The sequence below is a fragment of the Paramormyrops kingsleyae genome, chromosome 10 (genome assembly GCF_048594095.1).
Source record: "Paramormyrops kingsleyae isolate MSU_618 chromosome 10, PKINGS_0.4, whole genome shotgun sequence".
Taxonomy (NCBI): domain Eukaryota; kingdom Metazoa; phylum Chordata; class Actinopteri; order Osteoglossiformes; family Mormyridae; genus Paramormyrops; species Paramormyrops kingsleyae.
In genome coordinates, this window is record NC_132806.1 from 12,809,823 (window position 1) to 12,832,361 (window position 22,539).

Genomic DNA, 22,539 nt, shown 5'->3' on the forward strand with positions numbered 1-22,539 from the left:
CGTCTCGGAGACCCGGATCCTGGTCGGGGGTCTCGGAGCAGAAAGGGTTCCGGCTGCGTTAGTGACGCGTCGCACCGCGTCAGCCGCTGTGGATTAAACGACCAGCTGAGGACCAAAGCAATCATCTGATAGTATCACAACCCAGCAAAGCCGAATGCTGTTAATCGCGGTTAATCTCCGTCTGTGCTCCGCGCGGGTTGTAAGACAAGCGTCGATTTCCACTGGCGTTCACGGAGCTGCTAAATGCAGATAAATGAACAAATAAAGAGAATGAAGTCCGATTTTCGATCACATGATCCACTCAGACACAGCATGCATACCCCCTTCTTTTTATTAAGGACAAAAAAGAAACAGATGTTACAAATCAAAACAGTGTTTTAGGACAATATGACATGGCGGTCATAACAGCGTGAGCCATGTTTAATCAGGTCATTGGGAGTTTCCCCGTTCTTCATGTTTCCACGTCTCCTCTCTGCGTGTGTCCGAGTCGCACCGCACTCCCTAGAGACGCACAGCCGGCAAGTGTGCCGACGCCACCTTTTCTTAATAAAACCTAAAAATCAAACTGGCAGCCTACAGCGGGTTAAAGTGCACCGTTTGAAATGTGATTCCATCGTCATAGAAACCACCCCCCACCCCACCCCACCCCACCTGGGTAAACAACCCTACCAATGGCACAACTCTATCGAAATTCTACTTATACACAGTTTAATTCATCAAAAGGTTGGCGTCCATTTTTGTGACATAATAAACACACAAAAAAAGCAAATGAATGGCATTCTGAGACTGACCCCGGCCCCCAGCCAAGTCGCAGTCAGCGGGATTCGGTTATGGCAGAGGTCTGAACATGGGTATGGCAGCGTGGCAGCTATCCTGCGTCCTGGAGGCTCAGGAGAGCAAGAGCGAGCGAGCGAGCGAGCGTACACGCCGGCTGGGTCCAGGCAGGAAAATGACAGCTGTCTTCCTAATATCACGTAAGGCAGAGACATTCCGGGGTCATTCCGGCTCGGATCTAGTTTCCGGGGCTCGCTGAGGATTCTTCCCATTGTTCGTAGTCCTCAGGTTTTTTTCATCTGGAAAAGCTCAATTGTCAATCGATTAACTGCTATTTAATCACTTGATGACGATACTGTTTTTAACAGACTTCTTAAATAAGTATTTTGTACTGTTTCTATATATGCCTGGACTTCCTGATTTGTTCCTCCTGCTCCACAAGCCGGCAGCGCAAGGAAAAGCCTCAACTCTGTTTCACAACGGGGGAGGGCAAGGCCGGCCGGCATGACCCCCGGCAACTCGTGATGGGATGCGGCGACGTGAATCTGCGCTGCGCTGAACGGTTAGGGTGTAGGCGACGATGGTATCGCACCACGGTAAACAGGCGGACAAAGGCCTGGAGCCCCCCCCCCCCTTGCTGCCGCCCGTCCTGCGATGTGACTCCTAATGGCCTTCCTTTACGGGGAGAAATATCAGATTTTCCGCAGAATTTTTCGAGACATCTGGAAAATGCGCTCAGCTCAAATTGCTTATTGTATTTCGCTGTGGGCTGTTGAACTCGACGGTGTTCCTGTGTGTCGACAGAATTAATTTATCTCACTTTTTGAATGGATCAGCTTCACGGGGCAGGGAAATGCAAGAGTCTCGAGACACATAAACACACAAAACCACATTAATAAAAACTCTCTTTAGTTGCTGGAGACCAGCCCATCAGTGAGAGGGCGAGCTGGGGGGGGGTGAACGGTGTGTCACGCCTTAAACCGCGCACTTAAATCTCTGCTGCTGGCTCTATTTATGGCTAGACCCGGGGTGGGGGGCACCCCTGGAAACAGTCTCAGGCCTTTACAAATTCACCCCCCCACACTTGATGCCCATCCAGGGAATGGTGGTTTTCCAGTGAGGTGCAGTGCTCTGCTCTCGAATCAAAAGGATCAGGGATAGGAAACGTTTAGAAGGCCTGGATCCTAAATCTCATCTGAGGAGACAGCAGCACCCACTACTGACCCTGCTACCTCCTCATAACACGGCCCACAGCTGCCTCATCGCTTCCTCTTCCACGTCTTGCCTTGGCTTAGTGTATGGAGCCCCCACATGCGAGTCCTCAGCCAGTGGAGGAGCGGATTTCCCCGCAGGGGGAGGTGCCCTGCTCGCCGTGAGATGCCGCGTGCAGGTTCTGAAGACGCACCTTGACAAACATCGGCAGATGAGGAGCCTCACCTTCTCGATGGAATTGTTCCCAGCAAGAGTAACTGGGAGTCTGAGAGCTGCATCTTTTCATCTGCAAGCTCTGGGCCGGCACCAAGGGTGTCCATCTCAAGTCCACATTCACCTCCTGCATCTCCTTTCTGTTACATGTAGCAGAAGTAACCCACGTACTCCTTGGGGATTGCCAACAGAGACACCCTCAAGGTAGCAGAAACACCATAACGAAGCAAACGTGAGGATCCTCCTCCACACAGCATGTACATGTCGTCGTAATTCTCATTTACACAATGCGTCTCAGCGTAGATATAAATGACGTGCAGTGGATAACGGCAGACTCTCCATGGAAGGTAGAGAGTTGGACATACAGGCCAGGATGTCGAAATGGAGGAGACCTTTTTGGGGCAGGGAGATGAAGGTTTCGCAAAGAAAAATGCAGCTGTGGTGAACGTCCTGATGGCAAGATGTCTCTGTTTGGGGCAAAGGTCTATAGAGAATACAAAAGCTGTAAAACTTCAGACCTGAAGTTACCTGACTGTTCTTTTTTCCTGTTTCTTTTTTTTTTTGTTCTGCTGCTGATTGAGTAAGCTGAAAGTCAGCCGGCGGTAAACCAGCACAAGTCAGTCAGCTTCACCAAGCGGGACAGATGGGCAAGTGAGCGTGCCAGACAGAGAGCAAACAAGCAAATAAAAATGGAAAGGAGATTAAAATCAACTGCAGGCGTAATTAAACATGTCCTTTGCAAACAAAGCCACAGTAGGAATAAATAAATATGCTGAGACCGCCAGACCATCAGCTGGTCGATGACGGTCTGCTCCCCTACGGCCATCCTGGACCTCTGCGTTTGTCAGCCCCTCAAGCCGTCCCATTCGGACCCACGGGTTCACCCCGCAGTTCCCTTCACTCCAGATGCCCCCCCCCCCCAAGCTCCATCTTTGGCACACGTCAGATTCCTTCCTGTGAGGCTGGCCGAGGCTGGCGAGATCTGGCTGAGGTCACCGGCCGGACGGGTTTCCATTATGGCGGGAGCGGGACCTCTCCAGGACCAAGTGCCGGTTCTCTGTTCCCCCAGAAAGAGAGAGCGGGGAGGAGAAAAAAAACAAGATCAACAGGAAGAAAAACTACTGAGGTGAGGAGGCGTTGACTGGAGACGCGGGAAAGGGAATTAGGGATTCATCTCTTGCTACACAGAGAGGGACACTAACAAACCAGGGGGTGGAAAACAAGCAACAAACTGATTAAGGGAGCGCAGAAGGAGAATGAGTGGGTGAAGGGCTTGGATCAGGCCTCCTTTGTCTGGTTCCACAGTAACCCCACTGAGCACCTGTTCCTGGGCTTTTCTCAAAAGCTGTTTCACCTAGCACTCATTGGGGGGGGGGGGGGGGAGTGCAATTTGGATGCAGAGGCACAGCCCTGAAGAGGAAGGAGCCAGGCCCGATGCATTAGCAAGATAAGGGTACAGGGAATGACTGCGGCACTGGACAAGGGGGGAGGGAGAAGGGGAAGGTGGGGGAACTCGCAGGGTTCGGCAGACGACAAGTGATGCAAAGCCAGAGCGTGGGCTCGCATGGGGCAGGATAGCTGTCTGAAATGAAAGGTGGCAGCTGCAGATATATAGGATGGAAAGCAGCGGTGGTCTGTTGCTGATGTCTTCCTTGGCCCCAAGCTTACAGACTGCATTATAAAATAACACTGCAGCAGGTCTTCTTCAGTAAACTAGAGCCCATCCCTGAGACACTCCTGAAGCTGAAATTTCCTGAAGTTTGGACATTTTGGCTTTATTTACACCTCTTTGGACTTCAGGGTGCGCCAGGAGGACAATGGCTTATCCTAAAGCTCCTTATTCAAAACTGAGGAGCCTTCACCAAGCTTGGGGGAGCTGTGGCACCCAGCTACCTGTCATGCCAGCTGATGGTACCGGTGGGTATGCAGGGTACACAGCCACCCCAAATGACAGCGAGCATGTGCTAAAAAGCTCTGCATTCACGGCAGCAAGTGGCAAAGAGCCTGATTCACTAAAATCTCAGAAGGGGGGGGGGGGGGGAGGGGCAGTTAAGATGGACAGGCAATTTGACGTCACGCAACACCGAGCACTGCAAATGTCAAAACACCAGAAGGGAAAGCAGGTCATCAGCAGCACCAGCTTCAATAATCATTCCTGAGTCTCCATCACCCCCAAGCATCTGCAATCCTTCTGGGCAAAAAAAAAGCAAACAGAAGAATCTAGAATGTGAACGAGCAACTGGTGCAGAAAAAAATGAGAGAACAAAAACAAAGGAACTGACTTCAAAAAATGCTGCAAAAATATGCACATTGTATTTCTGCCATTAATTTGCAATTCCCTAAAAGGTGACCTCATTTCTCACTCTGCACTTCCGTTTCGCTCCTCCCCACCCTCATCCCCCACAAGACCTAACAACATTCGGAGAGCCTTTCTGCGGGAATCCACTGGAGACTCCAGCACCACCGCGGCCGAGGTCAGAAGCGCTACATCTATTAAAACGCGTGGGAGGGTGAGGGAGAGGGAGCAGGCAGCAGAGGGGGCCGGCATGGAGAGTCGGGACGTGGGTGAATAAGGAGAAAATGAGAGGAGGGAACCTGAACAAGGAGCGATCCTGTCTTGAAACAGTTGTAGATGTGTGGAACATTTCTGCAAGGAGACTCAGCCCTGTTTCAGCTCCCATTTAGAGGCAAACAGACACACGACTGATTTCCATCAACCAGGAGTGAAAATGGAACATCAACCGCATCCAGGAGATACACCTTGGGATTTCTTACAAAGGCTGAACCTCAATAACCTGGCACAGGCAACGTTAGGCAGTGTCAAAATCACGTTATCACCCCACATCAAACAAAAACCCTCATATGATGAAAAACACGGCACACCGAACAGGTTTCCTTAGGCAGACTGTCCCCGTGTCGTCCGCAGGCCGGCATAAACACCTGACTTTCCCTGCGACGACCTAGGGGAGCAATTGAAAAAATGGCAGCAGTTTCTTCTAGGGAGGAATATTAAAGCCATCCTCTACAGGACTAAAAAAAAAAAAAAAAAAAACGCAGGCAGATACGACAGAGAGGTTTCCGTCACTGATCACCAATCTGTCTCCTGTTGTCGGTTTGATGGCTTCTTTACCTGCTTCTCCCCAAGGCGACATCTTTCAGAGTTTCGAAGCGCAGAAGCGGGAGAGGGTGGTGAGGAGCGGTAGGGGAGGGGGGGCGGAGGAAGTAAAACATCACGGGATACAGTGGGGAAATGCCTGCAATCCAGAACTTAATTAAATGCTAAGGGCTGCCATTGTTTTTCAGGTGTCAAGCAACATGTCATGGGGCCAGACGAGAGCGCCATCAATCTATTTAGAGTCTGTTTCCTAATCAACTGTATCAAGGGGGGGGGAAGGGGGTTCGCCATAGACACCAAAGATGCCCCAAGCGCTAAGTGACTATCTACATTCACACTCGCCTGATTGTCTGGACGCGCCAGCCGGCCACACGGCACGCCATGCCGCGATCGGTAGATTGGACACGGCATTCGCCGGTAGCGCTTGCGGACGGATTAATGGCGTAATGGCGTGCATACCGCTGTCATCTTTTTTTAGTAATTGCAGCCAATTACATCATCAGCGGTAAACTGGCCCCATTTGCCTGCATTTTTACGATATTAAAGTCAGCCGTAAAGCAGGCAGCCCCATTAGTAACCTCGCTGTCGTTCCGTTCCGGGATCAAATGAACGTAAATATGCGTGATTATATGTGACGGGAAAAACCCATTGAGGTTAAGTGATTAAGCGTCTCTCTCCGCATTCCGGTTTAACGTCTGGTCCCCCTGTCGACTGAGTAGAAATACACTTTCATGTTTTACTACCCCTAGCATATGTAGCGGGGGGGGGAAGCACCTCCCTAAGTGCGAATTCTACTCCTCAGCTTAACTCAGAAAAAGCGATAAACTGATAAAGTGATACGCTTTTCCATTTTCTTGGACTCTGATCAAAACAGAACTGAGATTGGTGAACTGAGAGCGTGGGCTTCCAGCAAAACAGACACATGAGACACACACACACACACACACACACACAAACACACACACACAAACGACATGGGAACCGGTAAGCACGCAGACAGCAAAACAAAAACCTTCTCACAATTCCACAAAGAAACACACATCACGGCACCAAGACGCGACTATGGTGCAGAAATGTAAATGGCTGTCAAAACGCACGCCGGCAGATGCATATGCACAAGCAGGAATGCAGAAATGCACGTGAATCTGCACCCCCAGAGAAGAAAAATGCAATAAGAATGATGAAAGCTTCGTATGCACCGTCAACACGGCGAGCTGACGCGACAGGCGGCCAGTATCTGCTCCGTCATCTGGAAAGCGCCTGGCTCCATGCCGTGGCCCTCGCTACAATCGCGTGCCTTTCCCTCAAACAGGAGGACAAGAAAAATAGGACGGGGGTCAGGGGCGTGGGAGGGGGGGGGGGCATTTCCACAAACTACAGGCTCCGACTCTGAGGTACGAGTAATTACTTTGGGGGAAGAAGGGAGCATCAACCTGAAAAGAAGCTTCAGATCTGAGGGGGTCAGAGAAGGAGGTCGCAAAACCGGGGGCAACCGGCGACCTCCGTAAAATGTGCTTCTCAGACGGGGAGATTTAAAGGTGGCGCAGCAGGAGGGAGACGGGCACACGTGGAGGAGACACGGAGGCAACGACAGACCAGCCCCCAAACATGTCGATTAATAAATAGCACCGCCTGTCGGCACCTGGCCATCGTGTATTCCAGCCTCCCGTGGCACCGATTCGGTTTGTAATGGCAAACTGGAGCCGCCTCCATCCAGCACCTTAAGGGAAATGAGTGTCACGACAAGTGTCTGACAAAAGTGTCGGATCAGAACACGGCGGTACCCAGGTGGACCGGCGTGCCCCTCCTGGGCTAACTGCCACCCCCCCCCCACCTTGCCAGACGGCGTGCCGGTGACCCAGATTGTCCGGATCTCCATACTCGCCGCCTCCCCCAGCCCCTCCCTCGGAAACACAGTGCCCTCTCCCCAGCCCATACCTCAGACCGAAGTCTACACCCTCATTTAAAAGGCATCCTAACAGATTTCGCTACAGGCAGAGACACCCCCTCGCCCCTGCCCCACCCCCACCCCTGTCCCATATTATCCGGTTCAGTTCCCCTCCCAGCACGGCATGCCTGAAAATGGAGCCAGGATGGAGAGTAACGTCTCCTGACAGCTCAGTACACAATACAGCGCAGGAAAGCTGAGAATCACTACACACGTCGATAAACAAATGCTTTTTTTAGGAAAGCAGTACATTACTGCTGCGGCGAGAGGGTCTAGAAAAGCGCTCGCCGCGGACAGGCCGAGCGGAAGGGAGGTGACAGCAGCTCGGAAGTTGCAGAAAAGGCCAAGCGTTCATCTTTGGTTACTGGCAGAGAGTGACACTGAGTTCTGGAGCAGCAAAAAAAAATACCTGAAATGGAAGGTGAGTACACAGCCAAATGAGGCCAGGGTCAGGAAGTGAGGCATAGGGGCAAGAAGTGAGGCATAGGGGCAAGAAGTGAGGCATAGGGGCGGGACGCGAGGCATAGGGGCGGGAAGCGAGGCATAGTGGCGGGAAGTGAGGCATAGGGGCGGGAAGCGAGGCATAGGGGCGGGAAGCGAGGCATAGGGGCAAGAAGTGAGGCATAGGGGCGGGACGTGAGGCATAGGGGCGGGAAGCGAGGCATAAGGGCGGGAAGCGAGGCATAGGGGCAAGGAGCGAGGCATAGGGGCGGGAAGCGAGGCATAGGGGCGGGAAGCGAGGCATAGGGGCGGGAAGCGAGGAATAGGGGCGGGAAGCGAGGAATAGGGGCGGGATGTGAGGCACAAGGGGCAGGAAGCGAGACACAGTGGTGGGAAGCGAGCTACAAGGGCAGAAAGTGGGGGGGGGGCAGCAGAAGTTTTGACCAAAGTGCTGGAAAGTTACAGCAGAAAAAAGCCCATTTTCCTTGAATCCACCAAAAGTGGCACAAAGTGCTACATCGCGTACCCACAATGCACCATAGACCGGGTGAACCCTGGCTGCCACAGGCCACTGAGACGCCTCATTAGTTACAAGTGGCATTACGCAGAACGGCAGGAATGCGGCGTACAGAGACAGCCAGTGAGAGCAAAGCCCCGCCCCTCGCAGCTTGACTGACAGCAGCATAACTGGACACAGAGATAGTTAGACAAATGGATGCTCAGATACAGTTTGACAGACAGATGGATGTGTAAATGGATGGTTTGGCAGCGTGATAAAGTAAACAGTCTGATGGATCATCCCACGGACGGGGGGGGGGGGAAATGTAGGATGCAGAGGCAAACCCACACCATCAGGAAGCCAGATACCAGAGACAAATATAAATTGTGACATGGACGGATCGATACCCCCCCCCCTCCCCCCCGCGCACAAAGGCTTACATTTTCCTCCATGCAACGCAAATGATTTTTGAGTACAGCTGACACAACTCCAGAGGCAGCCAGGGGGGGATTCTGTGATATTTTTAGGTAGAATTGAGCCACGGCACGCTGTGTCACTGCTGCGGAAATGAGAAGCACAGCCCAGCGGACTGATCCCGATAAGACACGGATCCGTCAGCTCCCGTGCGGAAAAGGGACCAGGGGTCCGGCGGGGCGGGAAGCGAAGGGTTAAGCTTCCACACTCCCCGTCGGAGAGGCTGCGTAGGCCGTCTGGAATGCGGAAGGCTGCCGCTGCAGGTAACGTCCTGCGCTACATATGAACCGTGAGCTATTAGCTTAGGTAACAGGATATGAGCAGCTAAAGCAGTGACAAACGATAGGAATTGGGCTGGGTCAGAGCAGGCCGGGCCGGACCAGTGTGGGTTGGGCTGGATCAGGGTCAAGGGCCATGGGGACGGCGCCCACCCTAACGCAATACGCAGTGGGACCAGACTGAAAACCGTGAGCGGCTGCTGGCGGTCACTGCATGACTGGCGGTCACTGCAGAGGTCCCCCCCGGGCATCGGTATAGTTTTGGTGCAGATAAGAGCAGGTGCCAGTCAGGGGTGTAGCCCAGCACTCTCTGTTCTGATCGAACCCCCCGGATTCCATCAGCGATTGGTTCTGATACAGCGGCAGCTCCGTGGCGCAAACCTGCTGACCTACCCGGTGAATGATGTCACTGTTTACGGCTAATGGGTACAGCATTACATGGGAGGCACTGATCCTGGCTGCTTCGCCGAGAGCATTTAGGCAAATAAACGGCGCTGTCATACGCAAGACCGTGTTCGGGGAGCCGCTCCCAATTAGGCAGACCTCCCCGACGAGCGGCTCCACGGCGCCCCCCGGTAACTGCAGACGCGATGTAGCTTTTAAAATCCGTCGCTCTGTTTTGTGAAACGTTCCTAGGGAGGAATTCAGATCCATCCAGATTATTTCGGATCAATCAGAACAGCTGTGGGGAGGGCAATTAACCGGCTGTAATCGTCTAAGTTCACAATATTAAGGCCCCAGCCATCAAACACTTAATTGGATGAGGAAAGAGGGTGGGGCCATGAGGCGGGGCCTGCTCTTAAAGAGCCCACGTGACTGAAATGCAGCCCCAGAGGGATCTCCCCAACAACGAGTTTTGGGGAGGAATTACAAATTCATCCATGCTGATTTATTCATGAGGAAGCGGGATTCGGCAGGGGGGCCTCCGGAGAACATTCCGAAATCCCAGCCAGGCACTTCAGCTGCAAGGTTTTCAATAAAACAAGCAAACAACATGATTCCAGCAGCCATGAATAAGTCATGGTGTCTGAATAAAGCGAGCTGCACGGTGCTTCATAGACACGGCTCATCACTCATTTATATCCCGCCCATGGAGAAGCGGGAGGTGGTGAGAGAAACACGGGCGAAGCCGAACTTCAAGCTCGGAGGCGTTCCCGGGACACGGGGTGCCTGTCCGGCTGCCTGGGAATGGAGAAGGTGCTGGGTGTCTCTCTGCGTGGACCTCAGGATTGGAGACGCACCACACTCTAGGCTGGTACCCACTGCAGCCCCTCCATACAGAGGTAGCCTAATAAACCCAGAAGAAACCCAGCGTCCTCCCACAATCTTTTGGCCTAGTGGTGCAGTGCCATGTTAAACTGGTCGCCCGCTCCCAGTATGGGAGGACCCTCACTGCGGCCGGCTCTTGCTGTAGGTCATAGGGGAGTGTGCCAGCCCAGTCAGCGTCACAGTGAGTCACTATGGGGGGGGGGCTGTTTGCTGGTACCTGTCTTGTCCCCCCCAGAGCAGTCTTTCACATCACAGCATGAGCCACGCCATCGGACCTGACAGCAGTGCCCTATGTACAAACACCGCCCCCACCCCCCCCTACTCTCGCTGCCCAGCAACGCAGCCTGACACCTATCAGTAGGGATTCCTGTGGAGAGTCCACCATGCAGAGATAAACACAGAGTGGGAGCCAATCAGAGCCTGCAGAGGACCCTTTTATTCCTCAGAGCAAGAAATGATTCGCTGGAAATCCGTGACTCATTTCAGAGTCTCTGATGTAAGGTGCTGTTATTTATTATGGTGCTTTTTTTTGGGGGGGGGGTTCTGCTTTGCTTTTACTCATGTGTCAATCTTTTAAATGTGAAATCATTTAGTCTCTATACCGATTACCAAATCACAGCAGTTTCTCTTCTAGGGTTTAGGACACTGTGCATGAGACGCTCTCAAAAGCACCCCCCCCCCTCCCCCCCGTGACCCACAAATTCAGCTTCCGATATTCTTATCTGGATAGGAACACTCAGACCTGCAACCAACCAAAAAGGGCGGAAATTCCCTCCTCGTCCTCTAGGGGGCTTGTAACTGATGTGGCCTGACCTTTGTGATCATGGTGCGAGCGGCTCCCGCTGTCCTGCGCCATGGATCACCCCGTCGGAGCCGACCTTTCCTCTGGCATTTTGCGTCCGCCGGACCCGCCCTCCTGCAGTAGCTCGCAGTCATGACGGGACGCGGCGAGCCCACTAAAACGTTAATTAGCGACATCAGCGCACATTATTTATTCTCGTAATTCAGCTCAGAATGAGTGGCATGTCTTGACCTTCTCCATCGCCGCCTCATTTCAGCTGGATGCTAAGCAAAGCACGGTTAACAAACCTGGGTAAGAGTACAACTGCACTTCCTCATTCCAAGATTCGCACCTTCTCCACAGAGCTGGTACACTGACCAAGACGAGCCCGGTCATCCGTAGGGTCCGCAGATGCATGCAGCCTGTCCATGAATGTAGCCTAACCAGGAACGGCCCGGCAACCTGCCAGAATCCTCTGCACGTGTTAATATCCTACGTAAGGCCCATGATGCTGGTACCGGAACCGGGCTGGGGGGCCTGTTTTTGGAGAAGTGACTCCCTCTTTCCACTGGGTGGCATCTGGGGCATCATCTCCGACAGGCCCGAGCAGAGATGGAACATCTGGCAGGCCGGCTGGCTTCCTGGTTAACATGGCGCCCCCAGCAGGCTCATCACAGCGGGCTGCTGGCATGCGGGTGGGCATAAATACCAGCACAGGGACACGCGTGTACAAGCACCATGGCCTGGACTTAGAGCCAAAGACCCCCACCCCCACCAAACTCTGATGACCAGTCTCAGTCTCATGCAATAATTTCAGGAGCAAACGATGTTGAGCCTTTTTATTTCAGCTGGCACCTGTTAGGCATCACAGACAGAGGAAAAAGCGTGATGTGGAAATGCAGGCCTGTTCAACACAGATGACGTGCTGAGCACAGGCATTACAGTATGCGGATAACCCCCGGCTACACAAGGCGGCCACAGCTCTGATGCTGATGAAAGTGGGATGGTGAAGTGGGAAACATCAAAATAAAAGCCTCACAACCAGGGCCACTTTTACACCACCTGTTAATCCCCTTACTGACATATACAAGACCCAGCTTCAAAATAAAAGCCTCACAAACAGGTGTCACAATTACTCCTCCCATTAACTACTTCACCAACACGGAAAGTCTCTTTTATGTCTTCTTTAGCTGCCTCTGCAACATGGGCAAGACCCATCTTCAAAATAAAAGCCTCATAAATATCTCACTTTTATACTTCCTGTTAGCTGCCTCACTGACATGTAAAAGCCAGAGCTTCAAAATAAAAGCTTCAAAAATGGCAGTCACTTTAATGGCTCCTGTTAGCCACCTTGCTGACATGTATGAAACCGAGCTTCAAAATATAGGCCTCACAAATTGGTGTCACTTTTATTCCTTATGTTAGCTGCCTCACTGGCATGTTCAAAATAAAAGCCTAACAAACAGGTATCACCTTTGTGGTTTTTGTTAACCAGTCTGAAACAAATTCAGATTTTTTTTATTATTCCATCTAAACAGCTGTACTGGTGCCACCCCACCCTACTTCAGGGTTCTATCTCCACTGGGACCTCCAGTTGCCTCAGATCCCCCTCCATTAACGCATGTCAGTCCACCCTCTGTACTGGTGAGTGGCTGAGGGCAGCGAGACCACAGATTTCAGAGCCTTCTCCTGTACCCCGCCTCTCTGCTCACTTCCCCACATAGCCACGCTGTCACTGTAGAACATTCTGCAGAAATAATACGGGGAGGAAGAGGACGAGTCAAAATAAAAGCAGGACAGAGAGAGAGCCCTGAAGCGTAGAGACACGAAAAGCCCTTCGTGGTGATGGTGGTAACAGCCAAATTGTCATCTCAGAGAACATCGAAAAAGGGAGAAGGGAATTCTGGGAGTTACAGCGCAACACCTGGATGGATCTGCACTGTCATCTTCGATCCTGGAGCATGTAAACAGAAAGTGAGTCCCTGAGAGGCGGGAGGCTGTCTCTGATCATCCCGGGCCTCCCCCCAGATTGAGTTTGGATTTTTTCTTAGCTCAGCCGCTCCCAATCAATCACCCGACTGTGGAGCCGGCCGCCTTGTCAGGAACTCAGTGAGAGCCCAGCGGGGCGGGGTGCACGGAGCCCGTCTGCGCTTGCTGGATCGCCGTACTGCCATTAACGATAAAAAATTGTGCCGCGCATTAAATAAGTGATGAAATAAACCAAATAAACGAATGAAGAGAGCCATGGGCTCAGAAAATGGCCGCTGTTAAATTGGTAGGGATTCCTCGCGACAGAAAATCAACATTTAATGAAGAGCCGCTATCCAGGAGAAATCAGCCGTTACCCCGGGGGCCCCGGGGTATTAGGAGCTCATTAACGATGGCGGCCTCATCATGGGGCCTGGGCGGGGTCTACTGCTGCCAAAGACCCCACGCCCCACCGGCATCGTCACTGCACTTTGGTCAGCCTCCTGAACCGCAGTTTCTGACAGATTCAGTGCTGTGGCCTGGTTTTAGATATCATTTATGCAGGAAAATGTGAGAACGTAGAGGAATGTCAAGGTCAGCGAATGCGGGTGTGAGCACGCAGAGTGGCCGACGGGACCACGGAGACTGTTGAGACAAACACGGAGTGAAGTCCAGACCCCCCCCGTACGGCTGCTTTGATTAGATGTGTCACGACAGGGGACCATATGGGAGAGCCCAGATTAGCTAGAAATGGGGGGGGGGGGAGCTAGGGGATGTGTATCCATGTTGGGGGGGGGGGGGGGGGGGGGTTCACCTGGGTAGTGCAAGGAGGCATCAGATATTAGGGCAGAAGCCAGGGTACGATCTCAGGAGGTTCATCAGTTGGCAATGGGCACCCAGATACTTAGTCCCCCCCGCCACCCCGCTCTCCACTGAAATGTGCAAGTACGCCGCTTTTCCTGCCCCAGCAACAGGCATGAACCCTCCATCTCTTCCTCTCTCCATCTCTTTCACTTCTCCTTTCTGTCTCACTCTTTCCCTTTTTCTCACTCTTCCTCCCCCCCCCCCTCTCTCTCATTCATCCTCTCACTGACTCTCTCTCTGTCCCTCCCTTGGTTTCTCTCCCCCTCGTTCCCCCCACCGACTCTCCCCTCTTTTGACGCAGTTATTTTATTTTCCTTTATTAGAAGCCCCCCAACCCCATGACACCGTTTCCGTGCAACATTAAAAATACACACCGAGATATATAAATAAATAAAGGCTTGGGGGAGAGTGGGAAAGCGTTAATTATCTGCCTGTTTCCTTTTTTTCACAGGCTTTGGTTAAACGCAGATTAAAGGCTAATCCGCGAAGGTGAAGGGCCCGCTGAATGGGGTCCAATCAAACAGAGCCGCAGATAGAAATAGACATAATCTCACCAAAGGCACATTTTCCAGCAGAAAAGAGCCCATCAACACGGCTGCCAACACGTACGCTGACGTTTTATTTTGCCCCTGATGTTTGTTGCCATATAGCTGAAGCAGAACCGACATGCTGAGCTGCAGAGTCCCGGATAATGAAGTATCTCCACTTGACCAAGAACCAACCCACCACATTGTGTTTGGTTTCTCCAATTAAGACACTATGTAAGGTAAACAGAGATTAGGTTGGGGGGGGGGGGGGCTTTATCTCCGTGGCAACCGAGGAAAGACACATGTGGCATGGGGGCAAATGGTAGCGGGGCAAAGAAAGCGAGAAGGTGACATGGTACGCTGTGGGGCGTCAAAGCTGACGAATAGGAAGAGGCTGGCAGTTCACAACCCCATGCCCTCCCAAGGGCCACCCATCCCCAAAATACATTTAATTGAATACCTTGAATTTCAAATTTCATAATCATATTCATATTCCATGGGAGATGAACCAGAATCTAGCTATACTTTAACTATGAAAATAGGCAAATATACTGTAATACTACACTGTAATAAATTGTTATAACAACAGCACTGCCAGTGCTAGCAGTACACACTGCCCCTAACATTTACACTGCTAGTAGTGCACATGCACAGGGACAGTCTGCAAACTGCATTTTTAATTTGCACTTTCATTTACAATGGCTGCCCACAATAACAAGGCTCCGTCTCATTCTGAGAGATGCTGCACTGGACAGTTCATTGGAATGAGTCCCTCTCGAGTTCAGTGCCTGCCCTTAACTGACAGGTGTTTTTAGCTGCCGTACCGCTCTATTCCGGAGTGTTCCTTCTCCTACCCCAGCTCGTGGTTATTAATAGCCCTTTCTAAAACTGGTCCACATTTTTTTCCCCCAGACACAAGCAATTTCTGGACACCTCACTGTGGGATTTGACAGCTACAAACAGGTCCTCATTCAACAGGTGACCAAAACGGCGAAATGCAGATAAACATGCACGCTCACAGCTATAGAGTAACAGACAGACCAATCCGAGGGGGCGAATCCTTACATGCCACTGCTTCTTTATTACTGAGTTGCCTAAGAGGGGCGATGCAGCTGTAAAGGTTGTGGGTTCATATCCCACAGACCTGAGCTGAGCGCTGATGAGCACTGAACAGCATTATGCAACGAGCAAATAAACAACACACACATTAACTTATTATGTTACTTATTAAATTAATAATAATACTGACATCCCATCCAGGGTACACCCCAGCAACATGACCAGGAAAGACTCCAAGCTCAGATTAAGGATACGAAAGATAATAATAATAATAATAATAATAATGATAATAATAAGCATGATTAATGGGGCGCACATGGCTAGCATCAGTGGGTGGACTCAGTGGTTGACTGTCAGAGAAGACCTAGGACTAATCTCAAGCTAAACCTCATGGAACCAAAAGACTTGATGGCTCCAAATCTCCCAATGTCACCTGACATGATGTTAACCAATCAGCAGACAACATGTATGACCACATCACCTTAGACGCGCCTCCTACCCGAGTTTGGTGACTGCCATTATAGATGGGTATCAAAACCCCAGAATGAGCTGGGACACGAGTAAGTGCATTGGGGTGACGTTCGTAATATACGGGATGAGACGTCTCAGACCAGGTTCCACAGACAAACAGGGGATGGTTTCCATCCAATAAAATGGCTGTATTTGGGAAATTAGATAATGGATGTGTTCATTCTGGGCCAATAATGGCACAGATAATGAAATGGATGAACAAGGAAGGACAGCCTCATTTCCGCTGGGCCCCGTGTGGCGAGCTGGGGCCCCGTGTGCCGGGCTGCGCATTACTCGCAGATCCCGCCGATGATAAACACGCCATTTGCATGTGAATTGGGAATTCCTCATAAAGGCACCAAAACTGTCATCCGGCGCAAACCCACGTGAGTTCATCAACAGCGCCCCCCCGAGGCCAAAACATGCCCCTTTCAAAACATTTTTAACTGCCTGACAAAGCTTCTGTCTGCCACAGGTCTGTGCTCCAGTGTCGGACTGGGGGTGGGGGTGGGGGCTGTCATGGAGGGGCCACCGCGAACCCGCCTGCCCGGCATGGTTCCAGCAAACGGACGCGACTCTCGGCACCAGCTGGACCCCACATGAATCCGGCGCGGTGCCATTCCCACCACCGGGGAAGGCCCGAGGCATGCAGCTGGACCCCACGGCATTCCGGAGCTGAAAGAGCCGGCCGGGCGGAGCGCTGGAGTGGGTGGGGCCCTGCCAGGGAAAGGAAAGGGCCTCCCTCCATTCATGCCGGGACAGAGAACCCGCCCCTCAGACCCAGCACTACTGACAGCTGACCTGTAAGGGGGGGGGGTGTTGGTGGAGAACAATTCGTAGTTGGCAGTTTTAATTAAGAATTCATGTGTTGGACTTTTATTGAGTTCAGCCACCATACACCGCACCCCCCCGACAACGCCCCCCTGTCATTCATGCTCAATTGCACCTGACCCCCTGCCCTCCCCCCTCAAGAATGAGGCACACCTCTATTCTGTCTTTCCTTAGCCCTTGAATGAACCCCCCCGCCGCCCCAAACACACACACTTTACATTAATCTGTGAAATGGAGCAATCAGCACAAACATGCAGGCAAATAAAACTGCAATAAAACTGATAATTAAAGTGAAAGGGAGCATCATTAGAGCAGAGCGCTTGGCTGTCTTCTCAGGGACAGGGCGTGCTTCTCTGTCCTTGCATGAAGAGGTGAAGAGGTGCTTCACTGAGCTTACAGGAATGGATTCCCTTCCAATAACTGACAAAATCTTCATTCCGCCTCGGACCTCCACGCCCCATGGGCACAGGGACTTGAAGCACCAGTGTCTCTGGCGAATAGAACGCCGCCACCTCCTGCCACCTCCCGTTGCCTCCCACCACCTCCCTCCTGCCACCTCCCATCTCGCTCCTTAGTCCACCTCGTCACCTTTTCAGTCTCCGCGGCCACTCCAGTCTTGTCGCACTCCTGAACCTCTGCCCCTACCCCCCAACCCACCCACAGACCTCTCAGACAGTGTGGTTTTGTCCTGCCAGACACCCCATACCCTCCCGAAAAAAAACAAAAATAAATAAGAAAGCGGGCTGAAAGGGAGGAGGATAATCCGCCCTGCACTGGTCACGGGGGCTCGGGCCCCCAAACTTCCAGCAGACCTCATTGAGACACTTTAAACATTCAAAGCCCCCCCCCCCACAGAAGGGTCACTCCCATCCCCCCCCCCACCACAGCGGCTCCTTTCAAAATCAGATTATTTCCCCTCAAATCACCCTTTTCTTCACCTGCCAGTCAAGCAGGACGCGGCTTTGTCTCTCCCTGAATGCCCCATTCTGACACGACGGGGCCGTGAGCTTATTGCTGTGTTCACTGCTACATTTATTCTTGAGGAAAGAAAGCCCCCCCCCCCCCTCAACACCACACACACACACACACACACACGCGCACACAGCCCACCCCCTCTATATTTCTTTAAAGAAATCTGGGCCACACTGTACCCCAGAGGACAGTGGAGGCTTTAATCCATTCCCACCTTTTCTGTCTACTGGCCTGGCCCCTCTGAGGTCCTCCTTCAGCCCATCACTGATTTGTTGGGGTCCCTCCACTGGAGTGATCGTGACCGCAGCTGACACTCACTTTATGAGACAAAATGACTGACAATGGCGGGATGCTTTTCCGGGGAAGGCCGGCCCGATTCTGTTTATTAGATTGGAAAGGGTGGTTTTCGGCGGAGGGATAATAATCGCCGTGAACAAAGCCTCCGCATTTATCCCTGAATGCAGAGTGACCGGCTTTTTTCCTTTGCGATGTGAGCTGTTATCTGCGAACATTCCCGGCGAGGGGGGACAGGTCCAGACAAACAGGCGCCGGGATTAAGGGGAAGGCATGCGGGGAGGCCCAGTCCCGCTGTGAGAGGGCCTGTCCCCTGAGATAAAGTGGCACCATCCTGCACTTCCTCAGCGCCGCGCCTGATATTCCGGGGCCAGGATCCAGGCTCAAAGTGACCCCTGTGCCGGATCATTCTGAATGGGAAGTAGATCGAGGGATAAATAACTGTTTGTGAGCAGGGATATGGAGGGGGAGTAAGTGGGGGAGGGGGGCGAGCGTGGAAAAGCAGGAGGAGGAAAAAAACTGAGAAGTCTATGATTTTCAAGGACACAGCTCTGAAGCCAGCCGTAAGTCAGGCCATAAAAGCCCCCCCCCCCCACCCATCCCCGGCAGGCCAACTCGGCTCCTCCATTATTTAGGGTAAGTAACCAAGGACCCCCCCCCCCCCAGGAAAGCCGGGCACGGCGGCCCCGCTCGCCTCATCGACCGCCATAAAAGTTTCAAAGTCCGCTAAAGGAAATCCATTTGGCCGCTGCTGCAATAAACATACTAATGAAAACGTTAAGAGAGAGAGAGAGGGATGGTGGCCATTAATATGAGTGATGGCGCACACACACACACACACACGCACATGCACACTAACAAGCACATGCGTGTACCACCGGCCCAAGCCGGGCACCCACCGCTGCCGTCTGACCCAAGTTAATGTGAAGCAGCTACGCAAAAGCAGCAGGTGAAGTAATGTAACCAGTCCCCCCCCCCCCTGCCCAATCCCCCCGCGCCCCCTCACATCCCCCCTGGGGCCAAAAGGTCGCTTAGCGTGTTCAGTGAGTCCATTGAACTTTGCGTGATCCTTTCAGACTGCTGCTGCTTTCTTTGGCCTCTGCAGAGAGCTTCACCCTTAATATTTAAGACATACTACATGCCTCACATTATATATAACGCTTTTATTCATATCAAATCTAGATTTTGGTACCTGATGCACAAATAGAATGCATTACCAAGTCATGTTTTGTGTTCGAGAAACCTCAGAGAGCCATAGAACATGGATCAAATGGTATATATTAAAACTTCACTTGTAACTTTTTGTTAGCAAGTCCCACCCCAGGAGATATCACTCGACCCCCAGCCACTAGTGATCGCAGGTCCCACATTTGCAATGATGCTGCCCTTTCAGTATAACTGCTGAAAAACTTAGGCACCACAATCTCTTAAACTCTGGGTATGGGGGTGAACGCCCCCTGGGGGATACAGGCCAAACGGACACTCCAGGGTAACAGGTCGTCCGTGCCACGCCATCGCGGTCGTGATGTGGAAACATGGGACTTAAACCGACAACCTGACTGCTGGGTGGCACAGTCCCCCCCCCCCACCCTGAAACAACAAGGAGTGTGCAATGATCACCACACCTCCCTGAGGAAACCCTGTCTAAGTTAACAGAGGGAAAGGGAAGGGGGGGGGGGTAAACCAGTGGGATTATTACTCAGCAAATAAATGGCCTCTATCCGGTTTCCATTACCAGGCAGGAATGCTGAGAACTCTCCGTGAGGAGGTGAGGAATCCCTGGAAAATGTTCCCCTTCCGCTCTGCATGCACCCCCACTCTCTCTCTCTCTCTCTCTCTCACTCTCTCCTACTCTTATTTTTATTTTGCAAATGGAAATTTTCCGTCACATCCCCGCGGCCCATCAATAAATAAGCGCGGCCCGCAACGCTGGCAAACAGATAAATAAATAAGTGCAGGACCATTCGCAGATGGGCATTCGTCAGCATTAGTGATGGAGTCCCGTCAGGCGGAATCTTGCCCCGCGCGGAGAGGAGAAGAGCAGAGCCTGGGAGGTGGCGTCGGCCCCACCCTCCCTGCCAGGTTCTCCAGGTCTTCAGGACCTGAGCAAGGGCTCTCGACCAATATGCTCTATCTGGACTATTGGATTATATTCTCGAACCTGCCCACCCTCCTCATTATCTCCCTCCCTGGGATGTGGCTTGATGTCGACTTTCAGGGACCCCGAGCTTCCCCTCTGCCCCAGGGCCAATCAGATCCTGGATAGAAGCACATCAGCGGAAAGGTAAGTCTAGTCACACACTTTTTTGCAGTGAGTAGCGTAAAACATTAGACTTGGACTTCTTCCATACTCCCTTCAGTGACGCTCTGTGGACACCCATACTACACTGCCAGCACGGACAGGGGGGGTGGGGGGGCACAACCGGAGAGACGAAGTCAGTCATCTCCACCATTTAAAGCTCCTGCAAAACGTAGCTTTAAATACTCGCGGTGATGCCTTTACACTCAATTCCACGGTTTGGAGTCAAGCACTGAGGGGACAGGGGCACGAGGACTATGGGCAAGGCGGCTGTGTGAAACCCATCGCCACCAGCGACAAGGAGCCCCTCCCAAAGGCAAACCAGAGCGGGGCATGTTCCCAGGAACGCCACGCCTGCAGGGGGCAACATGGAGTGTGAAGACAGCTCCTCATTTTGCTATTAAGGAGCCAGGTAAGGGAAGCTGCTTGGGGTGTTTTGGGGTCAAACACAGCAGCCAGTGTTTTAAGCTGGGGTTTAACTGAGATCAAAACCCCTCAATGTAATGCCCATCGGGCACCGAAGGCCGTCTGTAAATTACCCCAGTCAGCACAGCCATGCAGGAGGGAGAGAAGCTCATTACACCCACAGCATTAAGAGAGATGCGCGGGGAGATGGAACAAGCACTGGGCTGGTACCTGTTTACACCAGGTAGTGTTAAATACAGGTGCCAAAGCTGTTTTATTGCTACTGGCACTGGGCTGGTCCCTGTTTACACCAGGTAGTGTTAAACAAAGACACCAAAGTTATTTTATTCCAACTAACTTCTTCTGAGAAATGGTATTAGAAAATCAATATATTGCAAGGGTGGCTAAAAGAGAATGCAAGTCTAAGGCTGGTGTTGAGTGTAAAAGGCATCGCCTGGTCCTGACTGTCAGCCAGGGACAGTGATGGGGCAGCTGAAAACTCCCACTAACAGTCTTAACAAGCAAGGCCCAGTGCTACGCCACGACTACCTGTTTGTAAAGATGTTTCGGTGCTAAGACCACCGCTCTCTCATCCCTACACAGCCAATGGCCTGGAGGACAAACTGCAGCTAGATGGATTAGGCCCCCCTCCATCTCACCCATATGCAGTGACCCCTGCTGTCAGCAGGTGGAATTACAGGTGCCCCATACAGCTACAGAAACCCAGGTGTAAGCTGAAGCCCTGCTTGAGGTACCTCACCTCAACCCCTCGAGTTAGTCACCACCATGCCAGGGGCCCAGGTCTGACTCTGAACATGCTTGGACCAGCCTGGAGTGGAGCAATGTGGGAAACGAACTGTGGAGCTCAGAAACTCGTCCAGACCGTGATCGTGTTGCTGCGCCTGCCTCTTCCTCTTTGCCTTTGCAGGGGCACTCAGAAGCTCCCTAGATGATTCACAATCAGATTGAGGGAACAGATGTTCGCAGACATCAGCGGAGGATATGCCTTCGGAGCGAGGCAGGATTCCCCTTCCAATTAAAGATGGAGTTGGCCTGCTCATGCAATACAGGGAATAAATTACACAATGACATTCCTTCCATCCTGGGCGGGTGCTGCCCCTTCTAGGTGACCCTGGCCCGTGGTTAGTTGATGGATAGGTATATGGATATTCCTCCTTAACCAAACTTTTCTTTGGTCCAACAGGTCAAAATATGTGAGGAGTGGGCCGTACCAAGTCCCAGGCGCAGGAGGGGAGTTACGATGCTCCATATTAGACGTGTTCAATACGGTGATTTGGTGCAGAAGCGACTGATGTGTGCTGAGGCAGCGGAGGGGGCGCCGCGATGCTGACGTCGCTGGAACACTACCCGTCAGTGGTAACAGACACTCCGCGGTGAATAACAATGGGAAAATTGCCCCAGAAATAATACAGAATGTACACGGCCTCCTTTGATTTCCCAGGAACGCGGCCGTGGTGCACCCCGGAATTACTTTATTTATGGATGGAAAGAAAACAAACAAATAAATATATAGACAAAAAATGTAATGCCCCCGCCCCCCCAGTTGTCCTGCACTCCGCACGACCTTTCAGCTAAGCGGCACGAAGGAGCTGCAGGAAAAACCATGAGGACAAGACGAAGTAAAATTCATTTAGTTAAAAAAAAAGTGCTTGTGTGGGGGGAGGTACTGGCAGTGAGCCCCCCCCCCCCACCACAGCCCGCCATCCTGCCTGGCCCCACGCTGGCAGCGACAATGCCAGATAAAAGCGCTGCCGACGGCTGGCCTTTGCAGCCCTGCCGAGTGGC

At 52.1% G+C, this 22,539-nt stretch overlaps 1 protein-coding gene across 3 annotated transcripts in view; it reads right to left on the bottom strand.

Annotated features, from left to right (window-relative positions):
* Nucleotides 1-315: 315 nt before the first annotated feature.
* diaph2 (diaphanous-related formin 2) overlaps nucleotides 316-22,539 on the bottom strand; it is a 277,431-nt gene continuing 255,207 nt past the window's right edge. For 2 of the 3 annotated variants that reach the window (XM_072717314.1, XM_072717315.1), the window contains one exon: nucleotides 316-3,256. In XM_072717314.1, coding sequence (XP_072573415.1) covers nucleotides 3,192-3,256 — 65 coding nt within the window. In that variant the 3' untranslated portion in view covers nucleotides 316-3,191. Of the gene's footprint in view, nucleotides 3,257-4,260; nucleotides 4,388-22,539 lie in introns of those variants that run through there. The other variant, XM_072717316.1, reaches the window with a different exon arrangement.